This window comes from Protopterus annectens, chromosome 2.part1 (genome assembly GCF_019279795.1).
Source record: "Protopterus annectens isolate FY-2018-M chromosome 2.part1, PAN1.0, whole genome shotgun sequence".
Classification (NCBI taxonomy): domain Eukaryota; kingdom Metazoa; phylum Chordata; order Ceratodontiformes; family Protopteridae; genus Protopterus; species Protopterus annectens.
In genome coordinates this window covers 1,954,151,341-1,954,176,265 of record NC_056729.1, presented here as the reverse complement: position 1 = coordinate 1,954,176,265, position 24,925 = coordinate 1,954,151,341, and the positions used below count along the sequence as shown (strand labels likewise).

At 43.3% G+C, this 24,925-nt stretch overlaps 1 protein-coding gene across 4 annotated transcripts in view; it reads left to right on the top strand.

Moving 5' to 3' along the window:
• ZNF451 (zinc finger protein 451) overlaps positions 1-24,925 on the top strand; it is a 1,506,235-nt gene that overhangs the window by 861,405 nt on the left and 619,905 nt on the right. For all 4 annotated transcript variants that reach the window (XM_044063345.1, XM_044063343.1, XM_044063344.1 and 1 more), the window contains exon 12: positions 10,910-11,040. In XM_044063345.1, the coding sequence (XP_043919280.1) occupies positions 10,910-11,040 (131 nt within the window). The remainder of the gene's footprint in view (positions 1-10,909; positions 11,041-24,925) is intronic.

Sequence of the window (24,925 nt, the reverse complement as noted above, 5' to 3'; positions counted from 1 at the left end):
CAGACCTACTCAAAAGTCTGACCAGCTATTCATCTCCTTCCATCCAAGGGCTTTAGAGAAGGCAGTCTCCAAACAGGCCATTTCATCATGGATCTCTACGTCCATTGGCATATGCTATTCCTGTCATGGGAAGACTTTACATGAACATGTCAAACCCCACTCCACCAGGGCAGCTGCTTCCTCAGCTGCCTTTTTCAAAGGAGTTGACTGCTTCTCAATTTTAGAAACTGCCACTTGGGCTTCAGTACATGCCCTTACCAAACATTACAAACTGGACCTAGTCGCCAGAGCTGGGTTTGCCATATCAGTTATTCAGGGTCTCATTGACCTGGGACCACAATCCTCCCCAGGCTCATACCTAAAAGCTTTGGTACTCTCCTACTGTAATGAATACTGCAACATGAGAATAGAAGGGCATAGAATAGTTGTGTAAGAACTTACCATAACCTTAGATGTCCTTTGCTTCCATGTTGCAGTATTCAGTCCCTCCATCCTGCCCCCCCTTGCCTGTCTAGCATACCTTTGCTTACCTGTGGGGACATAGTCACCCTTCTTTACCGGTTTCTCCACTATACACAGCCTATCAAGTACCCTAGGGTCTAGTCTACATGCGAGTCTCAAGGGTCTATCCATTTGGCCCTCTCTAAACCTACAGGAGTACGACTGTATGTGGCAGTTCATTCTGAAGAGGGTACGTGCAGATGTCACTTTTATACCCTAAATCAGTTTATGGCTCTGACAGATGACATCACATGTACCCTCCTGGACCAAAGACTTTGGTGTACTGGCCAGATGTTAGTGCTGCAGGCAGCAACCTCCCTACTGTAATGAATACTTCAACATGAGAATAGAAGGACATCTAAGGTTATGGTAAGTTCTTACACAACTATTCTATTCCACTGGGGAGTTTATACTCCCAGGTTTTAATATAGTTTTTAAATTCAGCACAGCATCTAGTCATGACACATCTGATGTGGTTTATTTAGCCGTTTGCTCTTGCAGAATGTTTTTTGTAGGCAGGACCAACAGACTTTTCAGAGATGGAATAAGAGGACATCTCAATAATGCATTAGCCAAGCATATACATATTTCTGGGCATACACATACATTCAAGTTTTTAATTATGGAGAGAGTAACAGCTGGTTATAAAGGGGGGATATAGAGAAAAAAACGGAGGTATCTGAAGCAAAATGGATAATCAGACTGCGGGCTGATGCTGGTTTTGGTCTCAATTATAAGGTACCGCTTAAACCCTGTTGAAAGATAGACCTTTGTATAAATAAGATCATATGACTTGACATGATAGATATATATATATATATATATATATATATATATATATATATATATATATATATATATATAGATATATATATATATATATATATATATATATATACACATACACACACAGAATACGTTGTGCTAGTACTTTAAATGCCAATGGAGAGAATAATGTATTTGGAGGGAATTTTTCTGATTTGTTGTTGGTCTAATGCTTTGTATTATTTAAAGCATATGTACGAGTTAAAACCTTTGAACATCTGACGAACAGCGTCTCAACTGTGAAAGCGCTTATGTGGTAATTTTATTAAAAGTTCTTTTATACCACCTCATTACTTGATTCACTTTTGTTTTTTTGGATATATTTATTGGTTTTAAGTGAATCATTATCCTTAGGGCCACAGTTATTGTCGGTTGCAAAATTAAATAGTACTCAAAGTTGCCTCCTGCTGCCATAAAATGGCTACATTTGTCACCAGCCTCCCTCATAGAATCCACCATTGTCATAGCTTAAAGCAATTAAACTGGTCTGAACTACACAACTGTCTGTATTCACAACTAACTGCAGTACATAACCTCACTCATCCAGACAAATGCCCTGCACTACATAACTTATTACTGACCTACTGTCTAGCAAGGGACTTCTGTTCTAATAAATTTTTATTACTTAAAAATAAGTCAAATAATGTTGCAGGAGAGTTGTTCTACTCCCAATAAGTTGCTGAATTCTGGAATAGTGTCCCCATACAAATAAAACTATCCAACAAACTGCACATGATCATCTCATGGTTGACCCATTTTGTACACCATGCAAAACTCTCCATATACTCTCCTTAAACAGAATGTATCCAACCTCTCACTGAAATGACAAAACAATTTTTATTCATAACTGCTGCCTGCGCAATCCCCCAAGTTGCATGCGGGCTTTCTCTTCAGCAACTTCCACTTCTGTCAAATCTTAGAATGTGTATCTTAGAATGTATAAATTTAACTACTGTTTGTGTATAAATATGAAAAGAAATGTAATTACTCTTGTGTTTAACTGGAACTTAATATAACGCAATGTAAGCAGTGGAGCTTTTCTTCTTGGGCCTTTGTTGAAAATGGATATTACCCAGTCAGACTTTCCTGGTAAACAAAGACAAATAAATACTCAGGCAGCAGTTTGAAGAAAGAAAAAAAAAGCGAGAGAACAATAAGAAATGGCTATAAATTCGAAGCAGGTGTGTTCATCTACCTAGAAGTAGCAGCAATTGAAACACACTCAGGAGAATAAAGATAGTTTCTTGCAGGATGGCCCCCATATTATGCCAGAACAGGCTGTTAAGACCAAGTTTTAAGTGAAATAAAATATGTAAAATATTAACAAAAACAGCAGGAATGGCAAAGCAGCTTTTTAAGTGCAATATAAAAATACAGAAATTAACTTTACTGAGTCTTTTGATGCAAGAAAAAACACTTGGTAAGCTCATTAGTGAGTGCACAGGGGCACAGCTCTCTGCGGTCATCCTGGAAAAACATGGCGTTATTCTACAGTAGTGAAACATTCAGTGATTCACACTTACAACTGGAGCTTTGTCAAATGATGTAATGCATTACACGGCTGTTTGACTAAGGACTTTGCCTTTCTGCACCCTTCATGAGTCGGGGGGGAGGCTTTCCTTTCCCACTGTAAATAAGTACTTCCTCCAATGTTACACTGCTTCCAAGTAAAAGAAAGAGCATTCCTCTTGCAGTCAAGTATTTCGACTTTGATTTAGGTACCAAGAGTTTGGGAGGTTCATATGGGTCCCTGCAAAAATGTGCATTTATAAGGCATTAGGAACGTTTTTATCTTCACTGTAATGTGTTTCTTGGTGCAAGTAGTGTTTTTTACCATCCATACAAGTGTTTATATACATGTAGCTTTAGCCTTCTTTGAATGAGGACTGAAAATAAACCTTGAGAGAAGTAAACGCATGCTTTTTCTACTTGCTGTACAAATGACTAAGGGAACTTAAAAGGCACAAGACAGGCTGCAGGCATAGCAGGACAGTCTGGAAGTGGACTAAGTACAGTGGAGTCTGGTTAAGACCCCACTCTAACCTTCTAGCATATGTTAAATACACTAAATAAAACCTACACTTAGGATCATAGGTTCAGTTTTTAAGGTTATGGTCTACTGGCTTTCAGGAAGCTTGATCGTTGTAACAGCATGTTATTTTCTACTTCACATTTTCATTGTGATTATTTTAAATTATTTTTTTTAACAGACTTCGGGGGACTGACTGCTGGACGTCTACATGATATCAGGCATCTTGTACTGGTCCTCCTTACTCTACATCTGTTCCACTTTGTTGTAGAGACACTCGGAGGTACATTGCTCATTTTTTCTTGAGTTCACTCAGTTGCATACTTATGCCCTGGAAATGCTGACATATCTCTCAAGTGTACCTCATTACAAGGAACATACCTCATTTGGTGTCTTAAAAAGTTCATGGTCCTCACATTTCCTCTTTGAAAGGGTCTGCCACACATTCAGTGTTAGGAATTTTTTTTAACTGATAAATAGAAAATAATCATATTAACTCACTAAAAGATTTTTTTTATAAGCAAAACCATCATATTTGAATCAACCTTTGACCTTCCTAGTTGAAGTTGTTAGTAAGCTGTTAGTATGTGTTCCATTTGTCCCACATTATGAGGCCTAGCGTTCCTCATTTTGGAGATGGAAGGTTGGGAGCTATGGATCCTGGTTTCTTTGGAGAGTGAAGCAAGTCTTGACACGCACTGAAAACCATACCACAGGAAGAGCATGTAATGTTCAAGAAGCTTCTCACCAGAGCTGCTGCACTTTGGAGTATGCTAATTTGAGATTGTGTACTATATCAACATCAGTGAGGTGTGGAATGTCACACCTCTATCAGCCTGCACACACCTTGCAATCCAGAGCATTTCCAGGAAAAAAAAAAAACAAACAAATGTGAATGTTTTGTAAACAGTGAAAGCTATTAAAACTGTACAAATAGCAATGTTAGTAGTAAAAAGTGTTCTTTACAGTGATAGTAGTCAGTGCATTCATAGTCTTCTCCATAAATACTGTGATAATGCCCACAAACCCCAAATAATATTTTTCTAAACTTTTCACAAACAAATTTTCATATCTTGAAAACTATGCAACCTAGACATGTATTGTTTGCACATTTTTGCTATCCAGACATAAGCCTTCACACGACCATAAGAAATTCCTCTATAAGTGCATGAGTATTTACATATTTACAGAAATATGAAAACATATGTTTAACTGTACAATCACCAATACGAATACTGGGCATCTGTCAAGATGTGCATCTTAAAGTGTAAATATTAGACAGATGTCCTTCAAGGATGCATCTGCAGTCATAACAAATGGGTTGTCCTGTCGTCAGGCAGCCCTTCGGTCGGCCGGATTCCAAAGTCTGGGTCCGCGGCTGATGTCGCACTTCACGCCATCTCTGCTGGTCTTCGGTATAAAGGCATCAGCCGATTTTCTTGCGTCGTGGGCGCCCGAAGCGCCCCGGCAAGCTGTTCGCAAGTGCCGGTCGGTCAGATCCAGAGATTACTACTACCGAATACTACTTGAAGACTTCAAAAAGCTAAACCTGCCGGACTCTTTCTTGCCTCAGCCGATGTCAGAAAAAGTCAATAACTGTTTAACTTGTGAAACAAATACCTCATAAAGATTTCCACTCTTACTGCCTGCCTTGCTTAGGCCCAGACCTGACGGCGTAGCAGCCTGTTCGGCCTGTGCTTCCTTCAACCGGGTTTAACGCTAGGGTCGGTCGGTTCGCCTGAACAGTTTTCGCTCAGATTTTGCATACATTATGCCGCCGGATCCTCCGACTACCCAAATGTTAAAAAAAAAAAAAAAAAAGACTCGACACCGTCGCCGCGTTTTCGTTAACGGAAACCACGGCCTTAAGCAACAGCAGTGTCTCTCTTCGATCGTTTCCGGGTTAAACCGAGAAAACCGGTCAATCTTCGGTTAATCCACGACTACTACTGGCTCCTGCTACCTTAGTTGAATCGGCTCCTCATGTTTTGCCTACTACTGTGGTTCCTAGTGATTTATCAGACACCATCCCTTGGATGTCTCTACCCCAGCACGTGGTGCTGCTAGGCCTCCTGCAGCCATGTCTATTAAGGCCTTTGCCAGGGCTAAAGCAGCCAAACTGTTAAATCAGTGCCTGTTAAGCCCCCCCCTCACACAGCCCACTTCTAGTTCACAAATGCTTACTCTGGCAGAGGATTAATATCCTTAAGGGGGGATCCCATTCACCAGACAGGGCCTCCTCCCCAGAAAAGAAAGAGAGAGCAGAGCCCCCCGCCAGTGTCCTCTCTGATGATGATTCTTGACTCAGACATTACAGATCAGCCAGAGGCAGAGTTTTTTTTTTTCTACTTATGAAGATTCCGATGCTGAAGAATCCATTCCATCTGCCTCTCCACCAGAGGAATTTTCCTTTGGGAAACCTTTATGCCATGAGAGAAACAATTCAATATGGCAAGACATTTCTCAGATTCAAGAAAAGAAGAAGGACATTTCTTCATTGCACCTACCACAACGTAGGCCCTTAGCTATACCTCCAGTACTGCCTGTTGTGGATGATGCATTTAATGATGTTTGCACGGTTCCTGATACTTTACCTCCAGCCCCTGCCAAACCAGATAGATTTTACAGGGTGCCAGACACTCATCACCACCTATACAAGGCCCCACTTGCAGATCCTGAGACTATATCCCAGGGGCCTAAGGCAGTAGCCTCGACCTCAGCAAAAAACCCTATTCCTTCTGAAAGGGAATCCAGGTCCTTAGAGATGGGGAAAAAGTTTACCTGCTACTCTTTCAGCTAGAGCTTTAAACTGTCAGTTTCATATGATCCAATACCAAGAGTTTATGCTTGATCAGTTAACTAAGAAACTGTCCTCTGATGACTCCTTAGATAAGAAATATGTTTTAGAAATGGTGATAATATCCAGCAGGTTAGCAACCATTCTTTAAAATGTGGCTATGATGCACTGGAGGCTTCATTTAGATCAGCCATGACTGGCACAGTGATAAGAAGGCATGCATGGTTGAAAGAACAGGTCTTGCGGATCATGTTAAAGCAAAGCTGTTAGATGCTCCTATGGATAAGGCCAGTCTATTTGGTACACCTGCTCAGCAAGTAATGAAGAAAATGGAAGAGAAGGCAAAATCTGTACAAACAGTTAAGGATTTCTTACAGGTTCAGCCCCCAAGGTTTAGCAGGAACTGGCCTGCCAAAATTGGTCCTTTCCAGACTCCTCAAAATCTCAGAGGCAGGAATAGACGCCTAGAGGCAGAAATCAATCCAGAGGAGGTGCCTACAGAGGACTACAGTGGCAAGGCAATAACCGAGGCACAGACACAACCACTGCCACTGCAACAGGACAATCACAGTGACTTGGCTCTGACACCGCCTACCAGGAGCAAATAGCAGCACCTTTAGGCGGAAAGTTAGCCTTATTTTCAAAAATTGGCACTATATCACAAAAGACAAGTGGATTTTGCAAACCATAGACCGAGGCTACAGGTTCCACTTCCACACCTTACCAGTAAAAAGAGGAATGCCAAACCTACCTCCAAATCAAAAAACAGAAGCTCTAAAGCAGATAGCATTAACAAAGATGAGAGCTGTGGAAAGAGTACCAATAACAGAACAGGGCAAAGGATTCTACTCCAGACTCTTCCTAGTACCAAGAAAGAGAAAAGTTGGAGACCTATTCTCTATCTGTCCCGCCTTAAACACATACATCATTGTCCCAAAATTCAAAATGCTGACCCTACAGCAACTTCTTCCCATGCTGGGCAAGGAGTGTTGGCTGGTAACTCTAGATCTCAAGGAGGCATACCTGCAGTCCCCATACGGCCAAATTGCAGAAGATACCTCAGATTTCTTGCAGGATCAGAGCATTATCAAATCTCAGCATTGCCCTTTGGCTTATCTGCTGCGCCCAGAGTATTCACAAAATGCCTGGCATCAGTAATTGCTCACTGCAGGCTACAGGGAATCCAAATTTATCCATACCTGGACGACTGCCTGTTACAAGCGGACAACAGAAGCAAGCTGACAACAGATTTACAGAGTCATTTGCTTACTACAAGCCCTGGGATACACAGTCAATTTACAAAAGTCAAGACTGATACCATCCCAAACAAGAACATTCTTGGGTGCGGAATTGGACACAGTAAAACAAATGGCATTCCTAACTGCAGAAAAACAAAAACAACTCCCTCTTTACTTCTTGGCATTAACAAAGCAGAACAAACTAACAGCAAGAAAAGTACTGCAGGCCTTGGGCTTCATGGCATCATGCATAATCTTGGTCCCACATGCCAGACTGCATATGAGAAAGCTACAGTGGTACCTAAAGAATTTATGGTCTCAACACAGGCACAGCTTAGAAACCTTAATCCCACTAATCCCATGCCTGAAACAGGAGTTCCTATGGTGGGCTCAAGCATGCCAGTCAAACCCAGGCTTGCCCTTCCACAACTTTCAAGCAAGCCAAACCATCACAACGGACGCCTCAGACCTAGGCTGGGCTTACATGTTGGACAAATGCATACAAGGATTGTGGACTCCAGACCAGCTGCACCTGCACATAAACCAAAAAGAAATGCTGGCAGTAAAACTAGCAATCCAGAAATTCAGACCATTCCTCAAAGAAGGCCATTTAATGATAAGGACAGACAACACCACAGTCATGTGGTACATCAACAAACAGGGAGGCACTCATTCATACCCCCTATGCAGAATGACTCTGGACCTTTGGAATATGGCTCTGAGCTACAACATCCAGTTACAGGCAATATTTGTGCCAGGAAAAGAAAACACCCTAGCAGACATGTTAAGCAGAACCACCTCGGATGCTCACGAATGGATGCTACACCCAGACATCAAGGTCATCACAAAGAAATGGGGAATGCCACAAATAGACCTATTCGCATCCCCACTCAATCACCAGCTCAAAAAATTCTGCACAAGGACATGCCACCCACTTGCATGGAAGGTGGACTCTCTATCCTTCAGTTGGAAAGGCCTGACAGCATATGCATTTCCACCTCTTCCTTTGATGTACAAGGTACTACTGAAAATCAAAGAGGAACGTCCAAGGATAATCCTGATAGCTCCGAATTGGCCAAGACAACACTGGTATCCATTGCTGAGGAGCATGTCTCAGGGGAGAATGTGGTTAATACCCCTGATGCCTTTGATGTTAACTCAGAACAACTACAACATCATGCACCCAAACCTAAAAACCTTGCAACTGACTGCCTGGAACATCACATAGCAGCAACTAACCCAGACCTATCCCAAAGGGTTAAAGACATTATCCTTGAAGCCCGCAGACCTTCAACAAGAAGGAACTATGCAGGAAAATGGAAAATTGTCATTTGGAGTACTGAAAGAGGAAAAGATGTGTCGAACATAGATATTGCTAACATCCTGGAGTACTTGGCAGAGCTTCTACATACAGGCCTGTCCTATTCCTCCATCAAGATACATGCATCAGCTATTTCAGCAGAATACAGCTTCGATCCACCTGTCTTTTCACATCCTCTACTCAGGCAGTTCCTCAGAGGGATCAAGAATGTAAAACCTCCTAGGAAACCACTATTACCAGCATGGGACTTGAACTTTGTGCTAGAAAAATTGACACTCCCTCCATTTGAACCAGCAGCAACAGCAGATCTTCAACACCTATCATGGAAAACTGCTTTCCTACTGGCAATTACTTCAGCAAGGAGGGTTTCCGAACTACAGGCCTTAATGGCAGTACAACCCTTCCTAATCTTCCATCAAGATAGGGTGTCCATGAGAACTAATCCTACATTTATGCCTAAGGTGGTATCCAGAGTGTCTTTAAACCAGGCAATCCACCTACCTACCTTCTTTCCCAATCCACAGAACAGGGGGGAAAGACTGCTGCATACCTTGGATGTACATAGACAGTTACGCTACTACCTGGACAGAACCAAAGGTGACAGAAAAACTGACCAGCTTTTAGTAGCCTATGCAACAGGAAGGGAAGGAAAAGCAATTTCCAAACAGACAGTCTCCAAATGGATAGGAAATTGCATAAGATTCTGTTACTCCTACCATGGAAAACCAATTCCACAGAACATAAGACCTCATTCTACAAGGGCTACAGCCACTACCACAGCTTTCTTACGAGGAGTGGCAACCAAGGACATTATTGAGGCGGCTACTTGGACCTCCGTGCATACATTTGCCAAGCATTATAATTTACCTCTATACTCTAGATCCCGAGCAGGGTTTGCCACTGCTGTACTGCAAGGGATCCTAACTACACCATAATTCTTCTTCCTCCTCCCTACCCATTTCTTATGACTGCAGATGCATCCTTGAAGGACATAGTGCAGTTTTGTACCTACCATAAATGTAGATGTCCGAACAGGATAGCATCTGCAGTCAGGATTACCCACCCTCCTTCCCCTCTGTGGTACTCCTAAGGTATTTACCCTCCTAATAGCTAGCTGGGGGGGAGTCTCTTATGGTGTATTTGTTTGTATATATGTACATACATGCTTATTTTTTGTGTTTGCCTTCAACTATTTTGGAAACATTGGCATTTATCCAAAATTTAGCTTTCCAAGAGGGCAACTGGCATCTGGGGCAAGAAACACTGAGGAAAATGGCGTCGGCTGATGCCTTTATACCCGAAGACCAGCAGAGATGACGTCGGGTGAAGTGCGACATCAGCGGACCCAGACTTTGGAATCCGGCCGACCGAAGGGCTGCCTGACGACAGGACAACCCATTTGTTATGACTGCAGATGCTATCCTGTTCGGACATCTACATTTATGGTAGGTACAAAACTGTACTTTTTCCTCAACATTTAAGGTTTCATCTAATGTCATGCAACAGTTTTAAGTCTCTCGTTTTATTTGAAATATTAAGTACATATGGCTATATTGCTTATTTTTCATCATTACAAGCAAACAACTAGTAATAGTTCCAACATTTTCAGTGAAATGTCCTGTCTCCCATGTTGGTGTTTCACACCATACACCTTAGTGAAATGTAGCTCTCCCAATTATAAATATAAATATGAAAATATTAATAAGTGGCAAAGATCAATTTCTGCACTGCAGAACATCCTAGACTAATAATGTTAGTGGTATTTTTGTAATAACTAATTGCCCTTTCTAACACTGTCTATTAGCTAGTTACTCACTTAAAGAAGCTAGACCCAGAACATTTTTGGTTGCTATAAGGGAGGTATACGTGTGAAATGGAAGTATATAAAAAGGCATAGGCTTGAGTTAGCTGTGGTTTTGTATTGCCTTTGTGTTCTGGAAGGTATGTATTTGGCATGCTGCGTTTGTTGTTTAATCCATAGGTGTATCTTTCAATAAGATAACTTTAGTCAAGACAGCTTATCACGTTTGTCCTCTTCATAAAATTGTTTGGATTTTAGAGATTACCAAATAAGTGAATAAAGTGTGTACATAATGCTGAAAGTACCGACATTCTTATTGTTTCTTGAATCAGCAATTTACCTGCCATTATTTTCTTGGTTGTTGATGTCATCACCATTATCTGTGTTTATTTTGCAGGTGGAAAGAACAATTGGAGGAAGCCAGAAAAATGTCATGTCTATAAATATTTGAAGAAGATCGGCTGCTTCTTTCTTCATCCACGCTGCAGTGACCGGAAAGACGCCGCAGACTTTGCCATCTGTTTGCATGTTAGTACAGTTTATTATGTAGTCTATTCTCATATTTATTTAGTTATTTATTGATTGATTGACATTTAATTAGTAGGAAAATCCAACTGCATAGAAGCCCATTTTCAACAGAGACCCAGGGAGAAGAGCTCAGAATTATTACAAAACATGTTAAGAACAATAATTTTACCATCTTCAAAAATAAAACAAAAACATGTTTAAATAATTATAACAAATTAGTGATGATATAAAAATGTATTGGTTAAGAATTGATGCAAGTTATATGACAATCATGGAACGAATCCTATTGTCTACAAAGATATATAGGTAATCTCCAAACACTTGACCCTACTCAGTTTGGATTTGTCAAAAGGCGATAATGCCCGTTAAACCTGCTGGACTTTGAGACAGTCACCAAGGCCCTGGACGAGGAGAAATCCATGCATACAGCCTACCTAAACTTAGCCAAGGCTTGTGACACTATCCCCCATTCAGGCATCATTGACAAACTCACCCAGCTAGGTTTCAACCCTTGTATAGTTAGATGGGTCATTACCTGGCAAACTGATATAGAACCTATGTAGTGAAAATATGGGAATCCACCTCCACCAGCAGACCTGTAACCAGTGGTGTGTTCCACAGGGATCAGTCCTGGGACCTCTACTGTTTGGAATCTATTTCTCTTAAGTGCAAGCTAAAACTAATGTCTGGCTGACAAAGTTTGCTTATGACTGCAAACTGGGAGCGGTCAAAGAATCTCCAAACGATGTCAACACCCTACAAGAAGGTCTTGTCCACCCAAATGATTGGCGTCAAAGTCATGGCCTTAAACTCAATTCAAAAAAATGTATTCGCATTCCTTTTGGTAAGTGCGATGTTCTGTTAACTACCACATTCATAACAGCACCCTAAGTATGCACTCAGTGGTAAGAGACCTGGACACACTGGTTGACTGCAACCTTACCTTTGACTACCATGTCTCCACAATGATAAGAAAGGCGTTCTATATTGCTCGTCTCATAAGTAAGGTCATTGCATCCAGAAAAAAAAAGAAGTTATGAGCTCTCTGTACTCTTCCCTCATCAGGCTAATAATTGAGTACCATCCCCCTTTTGGTATGTACCTTTCCAAGCACCTGCAGCAGTTGGAGAGACCAGAAAGGTTCTTCACAAGGAAAATTCAAGGTCTTCAGCATCTGTCCTATGTGGATTGTCTGAAATCACTCTCACTTTATTCTGTTTGAAACTACTCATAGGTGCTCTATGCTTTGCTTACAAGGCAATCTTTGACCCTGCTTTATTGGAAATGCTGCATATCCGCAAGTCAAATGGTACACTGGTTATTCGCTCTAAAGACCTTAACCTGGTATGTGACATTAATAGAGCCTGCTAGAAGGACAGATTTGGCTCAAAGAGGTTACCACACATTTGGAATGGACTCCCACTTCATGTCAGAGCATCTCAATGGCCCTCTTTAAATGCAGTCTGGACAATTGGATGGATAACCGTAAATTCACCCCTGGGGTTCCACCTGTGTCCCTCTTGGACCAGGGCAATTGGTGCTGATCATGGAAATAAGGGTAGAACTTGGCTAGGATTGTAAGGGCCCTAGGGCCATTAGCCTTGTAACTTCTTTTGATTCATATGAATATTTATAGAAAGTTTTGACAGTTTGTGGAGAAATTAAAGGTAAGGTAGTCTAATACAAACAGAAGCTGCAATATGAAGTGAGGGGAAGAACAGGCTTACGGTATATTTTGAGAGAGTCGGGCATGAGATTTTGGTAGACGTAAGGAAGTAAGAGAAGAAGGGAGTATAAGGAAGTATAAAGAATGAAAAGGTACTTGTTCACATTTAAGGATATAGTTTATCCTGGTTTTGAGCAAGAACAGAGCCAGATTTTAGCTAGGAAGTCTTTCAGAGTGGTTTTGAAAGATGGGAAGGAGGTTATTGACCTAATGAATACAGGTAAGGCATTCCAGTCCTGAGCGACCTTGTACGAGTACAGAAAATGAACAGCAGATGTAATAGGTTTGTAGACAGGAGCTTTTGGTCACTGGATCATAGTGACCAACTGTGAACACAGTTGTGTGGCATGTTTTTTAGTGCTGGACAGGTAGGTGGATGGTAGATAATTGTATAGGTGATAAGAAGCGGTGTGTATGTTGTTGAGACAGTTCTAACAAATTTAGACTTTTTAGTCCTAGACAGTGGGCTTCCTGAAAGGGGTGTTTGCTGCAACTTTAGTACAACAGTGTTCATGTTTTGATTTTTGTGAAGCCTGGGGGTTAGTAAGGATGGGAGTGCCATAAAGAAGTGTGGGGAGAAGATGAGTAGTGGCAAGTGTAGTTTCAGTTGCGTTGGTGCGAGAGAGTTTGGCTCAATAAAGCATCAATAGTTTTTATTGAGTTTTTCTTATACGGTTTTATATAGGTAGATCGAATGAAAGCTTATCACCCCTAATAATTGCTATGAGAAGTGACTTCAGTGTTTGTATTATCAAGAGAGAGGGCTTTGTTTTTCATGAATTAGGGATTTGGGGAGAATAGTAGTTTGGTCTTTTTTGGGTTGAGCATGAGTTGAGTTACGAAGCCATGTTTCAGTGGCTGTTAGATTCCCAAGTAATTTTGTGGAGGTGAAGAGTGTTGTCAGATGTACAAACTAGAGTGTAATCATATGCATATTGTATTAGGGTGGCTTGTTGTGTAGACATATAGAAGTTGTTGGTGGCCATGTTAAAGGGAGGGGCACCAAGAATACAGCCTTGGGGTACACCTGTGGTGACTGGGAGGTAAGGAGAGAGTGTGGAGGGCCATTTTACTGACTGATATCTATTGGACAGAAGAGTGGGCTGAGAGAGACATTTGACATGTAACAAACTGTGTCAAAGGCTTTAGACAAGTCTAGAAATGAGGAAGAGACTAGTTTGCCGTTGTCTGTATCTTTGTTGACTGTATCGCTGTTTGGTTTGTTGTGCATTTTAACGTACAGGTTCATCTTCATACTTTCCATCTTAAGTGCAAGCATGAGTCAACTAGCAGAAATAATACTGATTTAGATGCTGAATCGTATGATAAATATTTTTGCAGATACAAAATGTGTGTAGCTTACAGAAACAGACACACAAGAGCGAATGAGCTCCTGGATGTTCTGTGTGCATCGGTAGGAGAAAGCATGTAAGGAGATGAACAGATTGAAGTCGGCAGTTAGCCTGTGGAGTTGGAAGCCAAAATTGCAGACTTGAGCAGTAAGGTATTAAGTAACTACATATAGTAATGTGCTTGTGAAAAGATGCAGTAAGCAATGGCCAGGGTTGAGAACAGTATGAATATTATGAATGATGCATTTGTGTGCTTTGTGGACATATGCAAGGAGTTCAAAAAACAAAACTTTGTGCAGGCAGGTTTTGTGCGGTATGCAACAGATTTGCAGAACCCACTTAGATCCAGATTTTACAGCTGAAGGGATAAGTTTAAACTAGTGCAGCACTGAGAAGGATGTTGGCATGCAGCAAAAAAAAATGTTGGGATTCTGTGCATTGCTAGTTTACTTGAATCATCTATGGTGATGTCTCACAACACTTAGCATCACTGCAGTGTGCATAACCGCATCTGCATGATCAGCAGATCACTGATCATTTCCATGTGGGCCATGAGTTACTAAGGATTATCTGCAACATATGCACACTACACGTGGCACCTCAAGGAATGTGTAGCTCTCCTGCTCCTTTGGACACTTAAGTTGTGTTAGTGCATTAAGTATTCTGTCCACAATGACCCTCCAACAAGGAATTCACTGGGGATTCTCCATTATCTGACTCAAGGGTATCTGACAGATTCTATTATTTGCTGAATCAGTATGTCAAAGATCCATACCTGGTCCCCAAAGACTCAGTAAAAGAGACCGTCCACCATGCATGGATTTTTTTGCCATAGTCTTCCTCCTTTTTGTACTAAGTGCCACTGATTGTACATGTTTTAGTTGCGTTATCCCATTATGGATATTTATATCAGCAGGAAGGGCTACCATTCATTGAATTGCCATGTGGCCTATTGTACAGATTGCCTCAAACAGATATGTCTGATATGCTACCAGTGTTCATGATGTTGACATATGGTGTAGCTGACCTCTGTTGCATACTCTTCCAGAGAAACTGCTTGAAATCATGGTGCCTAGTAATGTGAAATTAAGTATTTTTATACCTGATGTGTAGTAACCTCCCCTGCCAAAAACTTAAATGTATTACAGGTGGTGATGAGTACCCCACTGAGGTAACTCCATTGTGACATCATTGTACATTAGTAGAACACTGTTGCATTGTCACACATGACTAGACACATGCCATTGTCACACATGTGTTAGGGTTTCTCAAGAGATGGTTCAGGAGCCTTGACAGCTGGGAAGGGTACTGCATTGTACACCTGCCACGTTTAGCAAGAGTTTTGGTCTGTGTGCTATGTTGCATAGAAATAAAATGTATCTAGAAGCAGGTTTCCCAAGCTTTATCCAGACAGTTGGTTCCACTCTAGCCATCAGCTGCACAACCACCTTTAGCCAGGGAAGAAAATGACAGCAGTGACCAGGAGGATGGGGAAGATGGACATCCCAAGGATTCCAAGCCCAGTACAGGTCAGCAAAGGAGAAGTGGCAATTCTTGGTGCGGCCCTATGCATCATGTGAAACACGAGACCAAGCCCTAGAGAACAATGAATGCATATAGTTTAGTAGTTGCATGGCTGAAAACTAGTGTGGATTATGGTGAACAGTACACGGGCTGTTCACATGCTGCATCAGACTTCATCACACTACAGTAAAAACAGAAAAGTGCTCTATTAGCTGACCGTCATTTCAAAGTGTAACATAAGGTATGTCACACTCACAGGGAACCTACAGACAGTCAAGGCTCCAAAATTTTGCTGCCTCTCGCTGATTGAATATGTAGATGCCAAACCACCATAGATGCCATCTAGTTTTCCTCTTAGTTTTGGCTCACTTGCTCCTTGCTTAGTTAATGGATTCATGAGTCACCTGGATAACTCTGCAGCTGATGTGTTCAGAGCAGCACTTGCCTGTTACCGGTCCTTGTGCTGTGTAAATGGGCAGTAACTTGCACAGCATTACAGTTGTAAATGTGCAACCAAGCAGACACATTTTGTACGTCAGTAGAGCACTTTCATAGGATTCAGGAAAGTGGAAGATGATGTCTCCCTCCTTATACAATATGTTCTGCTCACTTTGTTGGCTGAAGTTGCATATGTCATTATAAAACTTCATAAAGATGGTTAACTATCACAGCTGCCATTTACTGATTAGCCATGTGATTTGGGTCTGTTTTTGGATTCAGAAATAATTGAAGCTGGTGAGAGAAATGTATTTACATGTATCCAGGTTTTTAACTGTTATGACAGATGTTGCCATAGCATGTGTGCAAGTTACTTCATTGTGTTTGTGCATTTGAAGATGTTCTTCATAGTCACTGTTATAGTATTGATTCTTGGGTCGTCTTGCCATGCAGAAGCCCACGGCTGGCCCAATTTTCATAGTCTTTACATAATCTATAGCTGACGGACAGATGAAGACTGGCATCCATTGTTGCCATCTTCAGTTCTTTCTAGCTATGCAGTCCGATGCGCTTCACATGTGTTCAATACGCAGTCCATTGGTCGGCTCAAATTTCCAGAGAACCACCTTCTTCCAGTCAAGTAAGTACCCTGATGGATAAATTTCTCTATTAATCTAATGTTCAAAAATGTCAACAATTGATTGAAGTGTGGAAAACACATTCCTCCAAAAAACGTACACTTGTTTTGTCTGTTCTGCTTGAGGCTGCAGCACGATTCTTCTAATTGTCCTGACTGTGCAAAATTCTGTGTGAAAACTCTCAAATGGAGGGCCAAGGTACTTGCCCACCCATATGGAGTCTTTCTCTTTCTGCTTCCTCGGTGGCATCGTAATCAACTGTTACCACAGGCCCTCCGCAAAGTTCTGCTTTTGCTAGCATCATTTTATAAAACTAAAAGACAAAAAAGATAAAGGACGTGACTAAGCAAAGAAACTCTCAAGTATGGGTTTTATGCCTTTTCAGCCCCCTGGTCTAGTGACTCCTAGGCCCAAACCCTTTGGCATGACTCCTCAGGAGGTTGCCGTAGGTTTCAGCCGACCTATGAATGCTACCATAGTTCACATTTCTGTCAGATCTGAGGTTGCTGTGCCGGCCATAGCTTCCGACTTCCAAGTTGTGGCCATCGAGGGAGACTTCCTGCTTTCTCCAACTACGGAATCCACATTTGTAGTCGTACAACTGCATCCTCTGGCCACCCCTTTAAAATGGACTACCAAACTGAAACAAAACACTTTGTTTTACAACCACCTTGACCACTGCTTCTCACAACCAAAGCTCAAGACTTCCCAAAAATAGCACTGGAATTTGACCTTCATGAAATCTAGAGAGTCCTCTCACTCTTCCAGATCCGAGGATTCCCAATCTAGAAGAAGCAGGGAAGTAACTCTTTTTAGGAAGAGGAAGACTTCTTCACCTCAGAGGATGAGGAGAAATTGTCCTACTCTGGCCACTTACCACCTAAAACTCAGATGGCACACCTTCTTCCACCCCCTGAGGACCTTTCCTGTGAGGATACTTGACTTAGAATGACTTAGGATTTCAGTTGAGAAAGTAAGCATTTTCTCTTGGGCCCAGATTCACTACAGGGAAGTGCAAAGCTTACCTTCACCCAGACTCCTAGCTATTCCTCCAATACACATTGTCTTAGATTGTCTTTGAAGATGTACCTCTTCACCCTGACTCTCTACTCCCTGCTTCAAGAAAACCAGACAGGTTTTAGAGTGCTTGAATCTCACTAGCACCTCTACAAAAATCTGAAGGCTGATCGTATGTTGTGTCCACTGAATCCACAAAAGGTGTACCTAAAGCACCAACAAGACAATCCCCTGCCTAATGACAGGGAAAGTGGATTACTAGACAGATTTGGGAATAAAGTCTATGCCTCTGCCACCCTGGCAATGAGAGCTTTGAATTGTTAGTTCCATATGCCTAAGTACTTTGAATCTTTTCAAGACAAAATGCTAGCGAAGGTAGGCTCTGTTGTGGATAGAACCTTATCCAAAGAGGTCCAGGAAATAGCCAGAGAAGCGTTACAAGTCTTCAGGCACTCCCTAAAATGTGGCCATGACACATTAGATGCTTCTTACAGAGCAGCTCCACAGGTTCTGTCATCTGCAGACATGTATGGCTCAGGACCCAGCCCCTGTCAGATCAGGTAAAGGATGAACTACTGGATGTCCTATTGGACATGAAATTACTTTTTGTTCCTCCAGATGAGCAAGTTTTCGTGAAAATGAACAAACAAGTTATGCAATTTAAAACTGTGAAAGAATTTTTCTGTGAATTACTCTTCAAAACCTTGGCCTTTTCCACCTAGACAAGACAATGGGAAGCCTCATGGTAAAAGATTAAGACAATCTAGGAGATAGGAAGCAGAACAATCACAAATGGTGGGGGCTTCAAAGAACCCACTCAGCACAGAGAGCAGCTGTGAATTTATGCTACCACACCCTCTTGTTACCCCTTCTTGTCCCCTGCAAACCACCGGCAGGAAGTCTCTGTTTCCTAAATCAGTCAGAATTCACCACCAGGGAACACTGGGTCCTCGTCGTCATACAAAAGGGCTACTGTATTCAGTTCAGAGAAATACCATCTTTCTTGGGCATTGCAAACTGATCAAAAGTTAACCTCTTACCACCTATCCTCAGGGAGCTACTTCACCAAGGATCCATCTAGCATGTCCTTCCAGGACAAAAGGGAAAAGGTTTCTACTCAAGGATATTTCCATTCCCAAGAAAAGAAAGCACTTGTAGGTCCACCTTGGATCTCTCCAAACTAAACAAGGAAGTCTGCATCCAACAATTCAAAATGATTATATTGCAGAAACTTTACTGCCCATGATTTTCTAAGATGCCTCCCTAGTCACCATAGACCTAAAAGACGCTTACCTCCATGTCCCCATAGCAGACGAGGTATCTATGATTTGTAGTAACAGGTTCCACTTTCAGTTGTGTGCTTTGCCATTTTGGCTATCTGCTGCTCCCAGAGTTTTTCACAAAACATCTAGCTCCTCTGATCATTGCAGAACTTTAGGGGTTCATATTTACCCATACTTAGATTACTAATTTTCATTCAGGAAAGATCCACTTTAGGGACCGTCGAAGCCTTACAGATCACCATAGATTGTTTTCAGATGGTAGGTCTGACCCTAAACCTTTAAATATCCCAAACTGTCCATCAGTCAAGGATCCTCTTTTTAGGAGCCCTCATAGACTCTCTTCAAAAGAAATCCTTCCTTCCTTAAAACAAGACTGCTTTCTTGACAGCCTCCCTGGCCAGCCTTTTTCCAATGCAGCCCGTTCTTAAGGATACAGGGTACATGGCATCATGCATTTTAATGATCTTCAATGATCTTTGCATGTCTGCAATAATGATTTGCAAAGCTGCACATGAGGAAACCCCAGTGGCTTGTGAGAATTGATTTTTTACAACTCCTGGAAACCCTACTAGCCCTCCTTCAGTGCCTAAAAAAGACCATTGCTATGGGATTTCAGAAATATCCTGAGGAGTCCACTTAGGTCCACTGAAGGTACAGGGCATTTGGTCCTCCCAGCAGAGGAAAGAGGAAGTTGCATGCAAAGCAAAAGGAATTGCTATCAGTCTACCTGCCCATAAATGCCTTTCAACAAAACTTAAGTGCAACTGCAAATTTGCACAGACAACACCACAGTTATGTTTGACATAAAAAAAAAAAAATAAAAAAAAAATAAGGGGGAACTTTGTCTTGCTCTCTCTGCAGCCTGGACAGAAACATTTGAATACTTCCTCCAGAAATAGAGTCGACCCTCACCGCCTCTTATATTCCAGGCCAGAGCAGTACTCTAGTAGATCCTCTGTGGAAGGGGCCTTCTAGACCGCAACAAATGGATGTTGAAAAATGAGGTCATCTTGGATCTGACTGTACAGTGGGAGAATCTCCTCAATAGGTCTGTTTACCTCTCCACATCACGGTACTACAGAAGTTCTGATTCAGAACACAGGAGCTTGGAAAATAGATGCATTCACCTTCATGTTGACAAACTGTTTCCTGTATGCATTCCCGCCCGATCAAGGGTACTAACAAAATCAGGGCAGACAAACCCAGCGTAATCCTAATGGCCCCCTTCTGGCCAAACAACACTGGATCTGATGCTATCCATGTCATTCATCATGGATGGGTCTTGGATCTGACCTCAGATCCGAGCCAGCAACTATACGACTGATCCAGAGCTCAAGCTCCTCCCCTTCCCATTATCCCTTGCTAACCTACAACTTCATATCTTGTTTGCTGCGGAAAGATTATGGATGTGACTCCAGCAACTTGAGCGAAGGTTTTCAGATAAATGTTTAGGTTTTCCTTTTTCTTGTTTTTTTTTTTTTTTTCCTCAGTAGTATGGCATTTATTCTCCTTTTTCTCCTAGGATTTTCCTCCTCTCCCTTAGCCTCTAAGATTATTTTTGTTGGTTCCCGCCTGTTTTACGGGTCCCTTACTGGCTTAGTTAAGGGTTTCCTTAGCTGTTGCCCGTACTCTCTCCCTTGATTTTGTGTGTTGTGGTTGTGTGTGTGCACCCAACATGTCCGGTAAGCTATCGGGCTTTAAGAGATGCTCCTCATGCGATCGGAAGATGCCCCATTCCGACTCGCACGAGGTTTGCCTCCTCTGTTTAGGAGAGAGTCACCTGGAGGTTGAATGCGACATTTGAGCCACATTCAATCACAGGGCTCTCAGCAGGAATAAACTCCTGCTCAAGGGACTTGCTTCCTCCTCTAATGACCTCCCAGATCCCAAAAGGAATGCTGCCTCCTCTTCCTCGAGGGATTCCCCTGCAAAACAAAACGAGGCTCTCTGATCTCAGATCCCTGGATCAGAGCCCAGCCTCTTCAGTTTCTGATCTGAGCTCTACCACTCCAAGAGCCTAAGGTCAGTCCACTGGATCCGAGGACTCGTATGCCAGGAGGGCTTCGGATCCAATTTTGCACTCACTGGCTTTGGATCCAGCCCATTTATTGGATCAGTTTTCAGCTCCGACGAAGCAATCTGATATGAAGGTCCCGTTGGATCCGATAACAATAGACAGTTCCCCCTCGAGTTCTAGATGTTTGGGCCCAAAGCCCAGGAGTCTGTCATCCTCCCAAGACCGCAGGACAGTGTCAGGATCTCCGGCCAGGTCAGGACATTTGTCGGTGTCCTCCAGATCTTCCTGAAGTCTGCTCCCTACAGGTATGGAAAGGATGATGAGTTTCCTCAAAGCCCAAATCAAGTTGGGTTTGTTCACTTTCCCAACCGCGGGACTGCACTCTCCTCGTCCGACCCCCCCCAGGTTTGGATTTCCAGGTTCAGAGCATCCTCTTTGAGAGACCGTCTGTGTTGAGTACTCCCCCTTGCTGATGTTTCAGGGTCCCTGGCAGGCTCAATTCCTGTGCTCTTGGAACTGGCTGCACCTCAGCCCTGCGAGGTCTACATGCGTTCCCGGGGGGGTTGGGTCAGGCCCAGAGGATTTGGACCATTCCCTTCCCTTGGGGGCCTCCACACTGGGCAGGTTGGGCGCGATATCGTCCAGAGATGTCAGGGCTGGGTCGGAGTCCCTCCCTCTTTCCTTCCCATATGACTGCAGCCGTGGGGAAGGACATGGGGTCTTCATCCAGTCCATCGGCTTTCAGGGTGGTAGAGAGGACCTTCTCCAGCTGGGCAGTTACCTCTCCTTCAGCTCTAGGTCCTCCCCAGTCCCTCTTGACTTTGGGTAGCGTCCTGCATCATCCTTCCATGGTCAGCCCTCCCACGAATGGCTTCAGACGGTCATTACTCTGCTTAGTGTTCCTGCCTCTTATGAGTCCTCCCCAGATCCCACCACAGAAGAACCTCCTTGGAGGAGGACATGCAAGTGGAGGCACTTGGACTCCCATAGAGAGTCCCTCACTGAGGACATGGATTTTAAGGAGGGAGATGGATCCCCCCAGACTTTTGTCTGAGGAAGCACTCTGCAGGGATATCCTCGAGATCTTAAAGCAAAGATGCGGTTGGTCTTCGCCAACCCCATCTTCAGAGGAATTCGTGTTCCTGAAGGCCTTCGGGATGGGCTTCTACCTGGGTGTACTCCCCTGCCAAGGAGCTCGTACAACTTATCACCAGCAGGGCATGGAAGGAACTGGACACAGTGGAACCAGTTCCCAAAAAGGCAGACAAATTTCTTAGCCCCCCCCCCCCCCCCAAGACAAGTTTCTGGAGTAAGGGCATCCCAATTGATGCCATTGTGGTAGCCACAACTGCTAAGAAGGAGCTTGTCCAACAGATCTCCATGGTCCGTCCCCCGAACAGGGAGTCTCAGGCGACCGATCATTTCGAAAAGTGTTTTCGCCTCTGACCTTTGGACTGAGAGCGACTAATTACATGGCACTTTGCTTTTGCGGGTTTGCGGAACCTTTTAAAATGTCATTTACCAATGCCCCTTTCGACTGGTAAACCTTGTTTAGCCCATCCATCAGAGAGACATTGGCCCACAGCTAGCAGGAGGGGGAAGACTCAGTCCACAGTCAAGTTTTCTACTCCTCAGCATTCCTTTTCTAAGAATCAGAGGGATAGTAAGAAACTTTGGTTCCGCAGGACTCGGTCCTTCCAGGATGCTCCACAGGAATCCTCTTCTACTGGCTGGGGTAGGGTATTCAATGACAGATGCCACCCTAGAGGCAGAGGAGGTCCGTAGAGCCAGGGCTTCCTGGACCCTTTCTCGGAGATGCCCACTCAACTCTCCTGAGGCACTACTCTGCTGTCCTACCCTGGAGACAGTCGGGGGACAACTCTCACTTCACCCACTAGCCTGGACCAGTGTCACCTTAGATCACTGGGTATTAAAAATCATCTGCAAGCGTTATTTCATTCCCTTCTTCCCAACCCCCTCAAATCCCAAAATCTCTCTGAGATGTTCCACCCTGACAAATGGAGTTGGCCAAGCTCGAGGTCCAAGTCATTCTTCAAAAAAGAGCCATCCAAGAGGTCTCTACAGGACAACAAGGATACGGAATTTACTCTTGCTTCTTTTTGGTGGCAAAAAAGACCAGGGACCTGTGTCCCATTGGATCTCAGCGAGAACCTGTCTGTCAACAAGTCCAAATTCTGGATGGTCACTGTACAGTCCAGTCTGTCTTTTCTGCACAAGGATGATTGGATGTGCTCAGTGGATCTCAAGGACATGTACTATCACATCAAAATTGACAGATGCTCCAGGAGATAGCACTTTCAAATAGGGGCCAGTCATTACCAGTTCAGAGCCCTGCCCTTTGGACTCACCTCAGCACCCTGGCTGTTTTACCAAATGCATGGCAGTGGTAGCAGCTCATCTTTGAATGCAAGGATTCCAGATCTTTCCTGTACTTGGATGATTGGCTCCTCACGTCCCCCACAAGGCATCAACAGTCTATGGCCTCTGACTATACTCTTCACCTCTTCCATGATCTGGGGATCATAGTCAACCTCCCAAAGTCAAATCTTCCACCATGCGAGAATCTGGAGTTTGTCAGGATTCTTTTAGGCATGGTGTCAGACTGCAGCACTCCCTCCCCACAGGGGTCAAATAATTTGGGACCAGGTCCATCAGCCGCTCGCTCTCAATCATCCTTCTGCTCATTTAGTTTTGCAGGCTCAATGGCAGCGGCCATTCAGTTGGTGCCTCTTGCTAGATATCACATGCAGGTACTCCAGTGGACCCTGATGGTTCAGTGGTTGGCTCGGGTTCGCGCCTTGTCCATGGCCATCAGGATTTCTCGGGTGTGCAAAAATCATCTTGCTTTTTGGCTTCAGACTCTAGACCTATTTACAGGCAGGCCTTTTTGTCTTCTCCAGCCCAAGGCCACAATGACCATTGATGCCTCCCTAGTGGGTGGGAGGGCACAAGGGCCTTCCTTTTGTCTCGCATCCAGCAAACCAAACCTTGACAACAGATTCATCAGACTACGCCTGGGGTGCACACATGGCAGGACAATGCATACAGGGCAAATGGTCTGCAAACCAAAGGCAACTACACATCAGTCAAAAGGAGATGCTAGCTGTAAAAAATGCACTAACAGCCTTCAAGGGCCTCTTGCATCCAGGACAACTTCTCATAAAGACGGACAACACCACAGTTATGTGGTACATAAACAAGGAGGAACGCACTCCTACCCACTATGCAGACAGGCAATGGACTTGTGGAACACAGCATTAACTTACCAAGTACAGCTGCAAGCACAATTCCTGCCAGGAAAGGAGAACACATTGGCAGACGAATTAAGCAGAAATTTGACAGACCCTCACGAATGGAGACTGCACCCGCAAGTATTCTCAATGATAACTCAAAGGTGGGGACCACCAGAGATAGATCTGTTTGCCTCAACCAACAACTGCCAGCTACAAAAATTTTGCACAAGGACTTATCCCCTGGCCTGGAAAGTGGATGCCCTATCATTCAGTTGGACAGTATTGTCAGTCTACGCCTTCCCTCCTCTGCCTCTACTGACCCAGGTATTACTGAAAGCCAGACAAGAGAGACCACAGATGATCCTCATTGCTCCGGACTGGCCACGTCAGCACTGGTACCCACTACTACGAAACATGGCTCGCAGCCCTCCATGGATCTTACCTCAATTCCCTCTGCTGTTAACCCAACAAAACTCTCAGATCCTTCAGTCAACTAAGGACCTTAAATCTAGCTGCATGGAAAATACCTTAAATTATCAAACAAAACTTCTCTCTAAGGACGTCCAAAATGTCATTTTGGAGGCCAGGAGGCTCAGCACCAGAAAAACTTACTCGGACAAATGGAAAAGATTTTGT